This window comes from Pollachius pollachius (genome assembly GCF_949987615.1).
Source record: "Pollachius pollachius genome assembly, chromosome: 11".
Lineage (NCBI taxonomy): Eukaryota > Metazoa > Chordata > Actinopteri > Gadiformes > Gadidae > Pollachius > Pollachius pollachius.
The window spans coordinates 14,098,533-14,108,636 of record NC_136944.1 but is presented as its reverse complement, the minus strand read 5'-3'; the positions used below and the strand labels follow the sequence as shown (position 1 = coordinate 14,108,636).

The 10,104-nt window shown below is 40.9% G+C and overlaps 1 protein-coding gene across 1 annotated transcript; it reads right to left on the bottom strand.

The window, feature by feature from the left end:
* Nucleotides 1-270: 270 nt before the first annotated feature.
* On the bottom strand, nucleotides 271-9,299 carry LOC307082747 (cytoglobin-1-like). The gene is made up of 3 exons (XM_079746414.1): nucleotides 8,780-9,299; nucleotides 2,372-2,603; nucleotides 271-1,877 (listed from the first exon to the last, which is right to left on the bottom strand). Exons 1-3 carry the CDS (start codon nucleotides 8,914-8,916, stop codon nucleotides 1,680-1,682), a joined length of 567 nt encoding a protein of 188 aa, XP_079602540.1. The 5' UTR covers nucleotides 8,917-9,299; the 3' UTR covers nucleotides 271-1,679.
* Between the last annotated feature and the right edge of the window lie 805 nt (nucleotides 9,300-10,104).

Here is a 10,104-nt window from a genome sequence, read left to right as displayed (position 1 = left end):
CAATGTGTTCATGAATTATATTTCGCTCTGATGCAGCAACATGTGGAATTCAACAGCTGGAGTCGGAATCTCAGAGTTGAAACTATCAAAGTTCCAAGTTGTATTGAACGCGGTACCAGTTCCCCCCACATTGCTTGCGCTTTAAAATAAGGCCCTTAAAATTAAGAAAGTTGGTGTTTTCATTTGTCTGTTGTGAAGTTTAGAATATTATTTCAAAAATCTTTTACAATGATTGTTGAAAAAAGGCAATAGAGAACAGTTGTTATAATGTATATATATATATATATTTATTTATTTATTCTTTAAAAAAAAAGGATTGTGAAATTCATGAATATTTTGTGACCAAATTCATAGAAATACATTCTGAGTTGAGGAGGGAAGAATTCAATAGCAATTGATAAAAAAAAACAACTAAGAGTGTTACTATGGCAATGAGATAAAGATGACATTTATATTTAGACGACATGGAAATTATATAAATTCTGTCGAAGGCACAACCTAGTTTGACATAATCATTGGCTTGCTGGTGGTTCGGGCATATTTCCTTTCTATGGTTTAGTTTCCTTTATATATTTTAGTTCCTCTTTATACAGTTTAGTTTATTTATAAAAACACAGAGACAATATCAGTTACAAACACACTAACAGCCAATATCTGTTTTAGTTTCTGAAAAAGGAGCCATTGAAAGAAGAACAAAAAAAACGACACAAGCTTTTATATGTATGAATGTGTAAATAAACATTCAATGTGAGATGGAGATCTTGACTGTAGCTTTAATTTGTGTTAGGTTGTTAGATTGAGAAGGCTGGTCTCTGGCACGCGTTTAACGCCATGTTTAGCACTAGCCTCAATATTTAGCACACCCTCACAGACACACACTCACTCACACAGGTCCTTGTTTATATTGCTTATGATACAATTTCTTTCAACCACCACTAATTTAACCATTATGTTGTTTGCCCACCTTTTCTAATAAGCATGACGGTTGGCCCATCTTAGGGGCAACCTTAGGTTGCAGACCATGGCTGTAGGAGGCCTTTAAGAACTGGATACACATTTAAACAAACCACTCAGAAACTCAACATTGATTTTACCCCTTGCAGATTTCCATTTGAGCCCATGAGTGTGCATTAGTAGTTCACTGAACGTGAGCATACCCATTACTTATGGATGTATTATGATATTTTTTGGTCACCATTGGGAATGGTATCAGTCTTTCTTAAACTGCTTTAATCCGGGACCCAGCAGAGCTGACCCTTCTGGGCCCACTGAGACCTGCATAATGATGACAGAAAATATTCTGAACTTGAATGAACAGTTTTCCGACTCAAAGTAATTCTGTGGTCTGATGGATCAACGTGTATTAGACGCACATTTCAACAAACGTGAAGCGCAGGGGTTTAAACAGTCACTTATCAAATTTAACTATTTATTGGCGAGTGTATCCCAGTAGCCGCTGCAGCACAGCTGCACTGTGTTGAATTGGAACTAAATGGTCTCCCCGTGAACTGCTGAAAGGCAACTAATTCACCGGTATGAACAAGGCCTTAGTACGGGGCATGGTGGTCCGGTCCACATGCTCATTTTGGGTGTCGGGACGTCAATAAAACCAGTCAAAAGTTTCCAGAAAGCCAGGAGGAGCGAGGGGGCCGTAGAGGCATAAGGGCTTGGGTTGAGGACTAGCTGCTGCTTGCGGTGTCGTGGTGCTGCTGGCCGTCCTGGTACCCGGGCCCGGGGGTCCAGCCCAGCTCGTCATACACGGCAGAGAGCTTCCAGCACACGGTGGCCAGCAGTTTGGTCCAAGCGGCCGCCGCCTCCGCCGTCACCACCCCCGGGTACACCTCCCCAAGAACCTCCAGGATCACCCCACACAGGATCTGGGTGGAGGGGGGTCAGGGGAATGGAGAGATGGAGGGAGGAAAAGGTTGGGAGAGAGAGAGAGAGAGAGAGAGAGAGAGAGAAAGGGAGGTGTTAGAAAAGAGAGACGGATATCGAGAGAGAGAGAGAGAGAGAGAGAGAGAGAGAGGGTTAGAAGAGAGAAACAGAGGAATGCAGGGAGAGATGGAGACAAGGAGAGGTTAGAAGACAGAAAGAGAGGAATGTAGGGAGAGATGGAGACAAGGAGTCAGAAGACAGAAAGAGAGGAATGTAGGAAGAGGTTTGTATTTAGCTATAAATCTTGACCACTTTCATTTGTTTATTTATTTGTGGACAACAGAGTGTGTATACGCGTGTGCTTATAAATCTGTGTCTTTTCTGTGTACATGAGCATGTTTATGTGTTAAAGTCAGTGTGTGGCATGTTTGTATGTTATACTGTGTGTGTGCGTTTGTGTGTGTGTGCGTGTGTGTGTGCATGTGTGTGTTTGTACCTTGAAGTAGACAGGTTCCACCTTGTGTCTGAGTGCATGTGCCTGGCCCACCATCTTCAGCACGGAGGCCATCTTGGCATCGTCCTGGATGTTCTCCACCAGGGTGTTGATGGCGCTCATCACCCGCTGGGCGTGCTTCTTCAGCTGGGTGCTGCGCTCCAGCTCCAGGGGGTCTTCCATGTCCCGGAATTGGCTGAAGAAGCGCTTGGAGCTGGGCTCATTCCCAAACAACCTGGGGGGAAGGGAAACAGAGATTGTACAGCAGAATGCATCATTGGAAAGCATGATGATGGCAATACTCCACAATGTTTTGATGAGTTATACTGTATAATCCTAAATCAACTAAAATATACCATAACCAAGGTTATTAAATATGTTTTGCCACATCTCGCATGAGAAACGCTGTGGAAGTTTCAAACACAACAATGTCCCTCCATAATGACATTATCACATGTCATTTCACGATAAATAACCAAACAATAACAAATAACATCATGATCAACATAATAACTAACATTCCAATGCTCCTATGCTCCCAAAATGGAGGCGGACATTGAAGACGTGACGTTTTGACGTTAAAGCCTCAAGAATCGGTTGAGATGCCAACTGCAAAGTAGTGCTGTTCTTTCCCTCCATTCACTCCCATATAACCATAAAGGTAAACTTAAAAAAAAAAAAATATATATATATATATATATATATATATATATAGAGAGAGAGAGAGAGAGAGGGGGAGTGAGAGAGAGAAACTAGTTTACAACAGATAGTAGATTCTCTAGTTCACTAGGGTCCTCATCCAGGAAAAACCCACATTAAAAACAAGTTGTTTCCTCATTATTCGTCCAAAATTTTGACAAGGAATGATGTGTTCCACTCGAAGATTGTAATTGAACCCTAAGAGATATAATACGGTTAGGCCAGGGTAATGGCCTAACTCTTAACCCAGGAAAGAGAGCATTTACAGCTGTTGGACCTGCACCTCACCGCCGTCCACCACAGGCCTGATAACCCTCCCCTGTGCAATTCTTCATCTACAAGATATCATAAGTAAACATTGAGTGTTGACATGGGAACACTGCATATTTTTCTCCCTTGTAATATTTAACTGTTGTGTTGTTTGTGCGGTCATGTGTGTGTAAGCAGAGTGTAATTGTGTGTGTGTGTGTGTGTTTTTTTGAGTATGTGTGTGTGTGTGTGTGTGTGTGTGTGTGTGTGTGTGTGCGTGTGTGTGTGTGTGTGTGTGTGTTGTGGTATATGTGTTTGATGTGTGTGTAGTCTGTATGCTTGTATATGTGGTATGTGTGTGGTGGGTATGGGTGATATGTGTGTGTGTGTGTGTGTGTGTGTGTGTGTGTGTGTGTGTGTGTGTGTTTCTGTAAATGTGTGTGTGTATGTGTCAGCATGAATAAACATGTTGACTTTGACAAAATAAAAACTGTTACAGGAAGACATCCTGGATCTTTGAACATGCAGGTTCTGCAATAAACATTAAAGTACGAGCCAGTCAGAAATAATTCTTGGTAGATAATCTATCTCTGATAGAAAAAGAAAGGAGTGGTAGCCTTCTGTCTGAACGTCTGGCTCCAATACTAAAACAATTCTCTTATCGTGTTTTAATAAAATCACCAACTCTTTAGTGTCAGGCTTGAAATTTTCATTTTAACGTAAAATTCTGAATTTTTAACTAAACAAAATCTTCAGTTCTTATTTCGTTGTATCTACAATTAAATGAATTTGATCTAATCAGTGGACTCTCTTGTCGAGAACTCTATAGTCTGAGGGCAGACATGATCAAATTTGGGTGAACCAACGTGATCACCACCCTAAACAACAGAAAAGGTTCATTGTCATTAAGACCAGAAACTTCCTAGATAAGCTTTCCCTTGTAGAGTGCCCCCCACCCACTAGTCGAAGAACTGCAACAACGACACAACATTTTGTAATTAAAAGGCATTTTGTAGACATTGCTAGAAGGAAAAGTGCATTTTATTTTCATTATCCTCGTTCAGTGAATGTATGTGATAGGCTTACTATCATTGCCATGGTTATTGTTCTTCTACAACTAAAGCTTGCATGCTTTTTGACTCAATTGTCTGTGTCCTTGAGACCCTTATTTCAATTAAAAGAGACCCAAGACCCAATTTGCTAGTGTATATTTATTTGAATTCATCTACTCAGCAGACTTTTTTTCCAAAAGAAACCAAGTATGAGCGTAGGACAGCTCATAATTTTTGTTAGTCTGTAATGTAACTAAAATAGTAATTGAAAAGGGAAATTTACAAATTCATGTTCAACTACTACAAATTAATTTCTGGGATACTACTTGAACTACAGAACTTGATGCACGGTAGCTAGGTGTGCTTCCTTTGGCCTAAGAATCAAGAGACCCTCTTGAAATCCTGCAATGCATGATTGGAAGACATGAGGCTGTTCCAACTAAGTTTATCTAAATCAATGAATATTCAAAATACCTCTATCACATGGAATATGTCTTTTAAAAGTTGAGGAGCAGTTATAAAACGCTAGCATTACCCTTTAGTCCTAATCTGTATATAAAAAGAAAAACCTATTCATTTAATCTAATTATTTACTAGGCTTCCCTTTGTGTTTGTCTGGGTCAAACTGCACAGGATGTCTCAGTTAGATATGCATTCTCCTGCCTCCACCTGCACACCTGAGCAAACACACACATACCTTTGTGCAAAAGAGCACACAAATGTTACTCTGAACACTTGCACACACACACAAACAAACACACTCTCCTCTGATGATTTACTCCAGTTGTCCCGAAAAAATGGAAAGTAAACAACAGCGCCGGCCTCCACACGCCATACCTCACACGAATTTGGGACAGATAACATCCATTACCAGGGAAGAAAGGTCTCTCAGAAGGAACACACATACAGACACACTCACACATTGTTCACTTTCATCTCAGAGAGCATCTATGCATGTGCTAATAGGTCGGCTGTCTGCCTTCACCCAGTGCAGAGGAACCATGGTGTTTAATCTCCCCTGGTGTAATTGGACGACCCGTGGGCGCATATAAATAGCCTCATTAGTATTTTATATAGTCATCAGGATCTACTTAATCCACACTTGTCTCTCTCTCTCTTTCTCTCTCTCTCTCTCTCTCTCTCTCTCTCTCTCTCTCTAAGAGTTAAACCACTAACCCATAAACGTATTATATCTCTTAGGGTTCAATTACAATCTTCAAGTGGAACACATCATTCCTTGTCAAAATCTTGGAAGAATAATGAGGAAACAACTTGTTTTTAATGTTGGTTTTTCCTGGCTGATGACCCCCCGAGAATCGACTATCTGTTGTAAACCAGGTTCTCTCTCTCTCTCTCTCTCTCTCTGTCTCTCTCTCTCTCTCTCTCTCTCTCTCTCACTCTCTCTCTCTCTCTCTCTCACTGTATCTCTGTGAGCCCCACGCCCAGCTCAGATTCCCTCAAACAAAACCATCCAAACCGGGTTTCTACACAGAAGACAAGTCATTTACTTCACATTTAACTGAACAAAACTTCAGTTATTGAAATATCAAAATGTCGTAAGGCACGACAGTGGGGAAGAAGATAATTGTGTGCAGATCTAATAACAGCACGTCCCTGAGAATAAAAGCTTTCCCCATCTTCACTCACAACATGCATATGAAGCCGGACTCTCTTCTATTCAGAAAATAACCCAACTCAGACATCTTAAGGGTGCTGCATTGATCTTGCCCCAGCTATGATTTACCATGGTTAAATTGACCATCATTCCTGAGATTCTTTATGCTCCTGTGCTGCCAAAGCGTGTGGCAAAGGGTGGAAGACCCTAAAGATAAATGAATGTATTGATAGGAACTCCTTGCGCTCTTACCTGGTCACCTGAAATTTATGGTGGCACTTAAGGTTGACATAATCTTTGACCTTTACCGTAAGTCTTTATGTTAAAGGTCAAATTTGCCGAGAGAGATTTAGTTAAAACAAACTACGGTCTCCCCACCTCTGTTACTCAACCGGCTACGTGCTTACTATTGGGGCATCAAAACCTGAATGCGATCGTCTCCATAGACAGGTCTGGACACATTAGAACACACCCATCATCACTATTGTTCCTATCACATTTCCCATGGCACAACAGTGTGCAAGATGATAATCGTGTGCGTTATCACCTTACAACAGCATGTCCCTAGGAATAAAATCTGTCCCCACTTTACCCCACATAGGTATTTGAGGAAGATGCTGCCAACAATGAATTGGTCTCAACTGTCTCCGGAAGGTTACAGTTGAGAAGAATGAAAATACAGCTGCCCGGAACCTGCCTCTGACCTCAGCTATCAACCAGGGGTTTGCACATGTGATTAGAACCAGAGCTTCTGTTGTATAACTTGACTATGATTGTGGATCCAGATCCAGATGGCAGTGTTTAAAATGGAATGTGTTCAAAAGGCCTTGTGTTTGCTTTACGAGAGGATGGTTGAAGAAGGCTCCTCTAATTTGTCATCCTAAAATAGAAAGAGTAGACAGTGAGAAATCATTCAAGAAACAAAAAACATATCCCAACAGCGTCAACATCAAGAAAGTAGTTAACATGTCTGACGCATGGAAACCAGATTCATAGCATGAGACCTTTTGAATCCCTTTCCAGAAACGGAACGATTTCTGGCAAAAGACCAAGTACATGACATTCTGTTACATTAGGTCATTTGGTAGACAATCAGAGAATACAATCAACATCAGAGCAAAGCCAAAGACTGTTAAGTACTGCAGGAGCATTTTTCTTCTTTGATATAAAACGGAACAGCTATAGCAATTGAACCAAGATAAAAAATGGTTTATATATAAGCTGCTTTTAATGTGTGCTCTCGGCCTTGGTTGGTGTTTTCATGTCTTTTTTTTCTCAATATTTTCCAGGCACATAGCAAACTGAACAGCAACGGCCTCAATATGGCTTCGATACAAGCTTGGTAATGTAGTTCTTCAATGCAGCCCAGACCATGTTGCTGCTCCCTGTTTTCACCACTTGATTCCTTCATAATACATCAAGTGTGCTTTCTAACAAACTTCCCTGGTTGTTAAACTTAGTAATTATGAGATTGGCTGTCACCCGCCACAACTGAGACCAGGTTCCAAAACCAGACTGCATGATCAATAACATCAGAGTGGATCTGAATGAAAATAAAGTTGGATTATTTTCATTTTGGCCAGCGATACATTTTTTTCTAATCTTGGATACAGAAGTTTGACCACCTTCTGGGGGAAGTTGTGCTTGTGCCAGAAACCAGAAAGTTTAAGTGGCGGAGTTGCATTTTACAACTCATTGTACTGCACTCTTGAACCTTTACAGACACTTTGTTTAAGGGCTGTTTAATTCATCATCGTCTCCTTCTGGATCCGAGATGAATGGTCAGCCGTATCATGTTTGTTGTTGTTACGCTTGTCAGTTTTTTCCAGTATAGATTAATGCCATGTAATGCCCTTCCCCGACCCCAGCAACATGAATGGTTATAACAATTATTTTTAAGCAAATAGAGTGTTCACTCAGATTTGAGTTTGTCTGCAATCCGACTTTAGTTGTTAGTATAAAGTCAGATTTATGAGCCAAGTCTTTACATAGCACAGACACACTTGATTTTGGTTAACATTTGGTTCACACCTCACACATTCCATGATATTTTAAAGCTATTGTCAACAATTTTTGCTTGCGCCACGTTTTGATTCATTTCTGTTTATATTGAGTCTCATGGTTCTCATGCATTAATGGCTCTATAGCAATGGAAAATCAAAACACAATCCAATCCAATCAAAAAATGGCTGAATGCAGCCTAAAGCTTTCTTGATCACATTTGATCCATTGCAAACATGTGGAAACACAAAAAACTGTGGCACTGATTCCAAAAGGAAAACTCTTTGAAGCATTTGCTACAGCATAGCAATGTCTCCCACTGGGTTACAGTGGCTCATTTAGCTGTATGTACGAATCAACCACTCTTTTTTGTTGTATATTACGGCTGTTAAATCTGTCAATCATCTCATCTGAGTATTGAAGGTATATAATATGAAAGGTGAACTAAAGAAAAAAATGACTATTTTACTTATTTATATTACTTGTGCAAATGTAGCTGTGTCTCAACTGTGCACTATAAAGACTTGAGACTGGACTTGGTCTTGCCTTGATAGAATAAAATAACAGCTGTGGTGAGAAAAGGTTTTAGTTTTTAACTCTCCATGCTGCGGTGGCGCTAAACTCCTGGAAAAGCAATCCTGCGTATAATAAAGCCAGACCGACAAACCCTTTTGCAAGGATTAAATTATACCATTCTAGTTTCAGTCCAACTCGTCAAGAAACAAATGGGAGCAAGAACAAAGGTCAGTGCTCCGTAGTGGAGCGGAGGGGTAGCAAAGGTAAGCCAATGATTACCTGAGCAAGATGGCCACGCCCACTTCCTCAGAATTCAGGTAGACTTTTGCCCAGGTTTCCTGGACGATGAGCTGCTCCCCTTCGCTCAGCGGGATGGGCACCTCCATCTCCTCCGCCTCCTCCCCGGCCCGGTCCATGTCAGAGGACAGGCGTGCACGGGAGCGCACGTGGTAGAGGTGAGGCTGCACGAGAGGGAGCACGTGGTGAAGGTTAGCAGGCTGATAAGAACTGACCCAAGAGTGTACCTAGCTTCTCAAAACCTGAGTCCTCCTAGCTTCTCAAACCCTATAGTTTTCTTTCTCTCTCTTCCTCTCTCTCCTGTTCTTTCCTTCTCCTTCCCTTCTGCTGCTGCTATGTTTTGTTCCTGTAGAGCTGGTATTTCTATCCGCTCCCCTGTTCTCCTGAGAGATGGTGAGATGGTGAGATGAGAGAGAGGGTAAGTGAGAGTAAATGGTAGAGCGAGTGAGTGAGAGAGACTGAGAGAGAGACAGTGAGTGAGAGAGGCAGCAAATGAGTGCAAGAGAGAGAGAGAGCGAGGATACCACAATAAACCACACACGTGCAAGGAGGAGCCTCTGTGTTCACAGTTCAACATTCTCTCTCCCTCCCCTCCCTCAATTTCCCTCTCCCTTCTCTATTTCATTCTCTCCCTCTTCTTTTCTCTCTCCCTACCCTCTCTTTTGCATCGCTTTTCTCTCTCCATTTTCTCTCCCCTTCTCCCTCCTTCTCTCTCTCTTTCACACACCCCTGCCCAAATCCAACAATCTATACTGGCAAAAACTCAAGGGCATTAATTTTGTAAATCATGATTATAAAAAGTTTAAATAAAATCTAATTATTTAATCAATGGTATACTACTACTACTACTACTACTACTACTACTACTACTACTACTACTACTACTACTACTACTACTACTACTACTACTACTACTACTACTACTACTACTACTAATAATAATAATAATAATAATAATAATAACACAATGCCATATGTCTCCATTAAAGATTCAATTAAAATGAAAGAATCAATCACTGAAGAAACAGATTCAGACATAGGAAATCACTTATTTAACATTCATTCATGTAAATTCAACCAACCATTTAAGGGTCAAGCGTTTCCAATTGGACTACTAGATGTGAACTGCTTCTGATTCACACAAAAAATAAGATAATGACACTGGCACTAGTGTTAAAATGCATTTATGAACCTTGAAATCCAATGTCGGCTCTTCTCACAATTATCTAAGTTGAGCAATTTCAAGCTTAGGGTGCCCCAGGAAATAGGACAGACATATTTCGCATTTCAGGTTTTGCGCTATCTTG

Bases quoted from the DNA above. Each gene is read 5' to 3' on its own strand.
- LOC307082747 (XM_079746414.1), bottom strand. From the start codon at position 8,916: ATGGACCGGGCCGGGGAGGAGGCGGAGGAGATGGAGGTGCCCATCCCG. The intron at 2,604-8,779 runs GTAATCATTGGC...CCTTCCCCCCAG, and splicing joins GGCGTGGCCATCTTGCTCAG to GTTGTTTGGGAATGAGCCCA. The intron at 1,878-2,371 runs GTACAAACACAC...CCCTCCACCCAG, and splicing joins TGGAACCTGTCTACTTCAAG to ATCCTGTGTGGGGTGATCCT.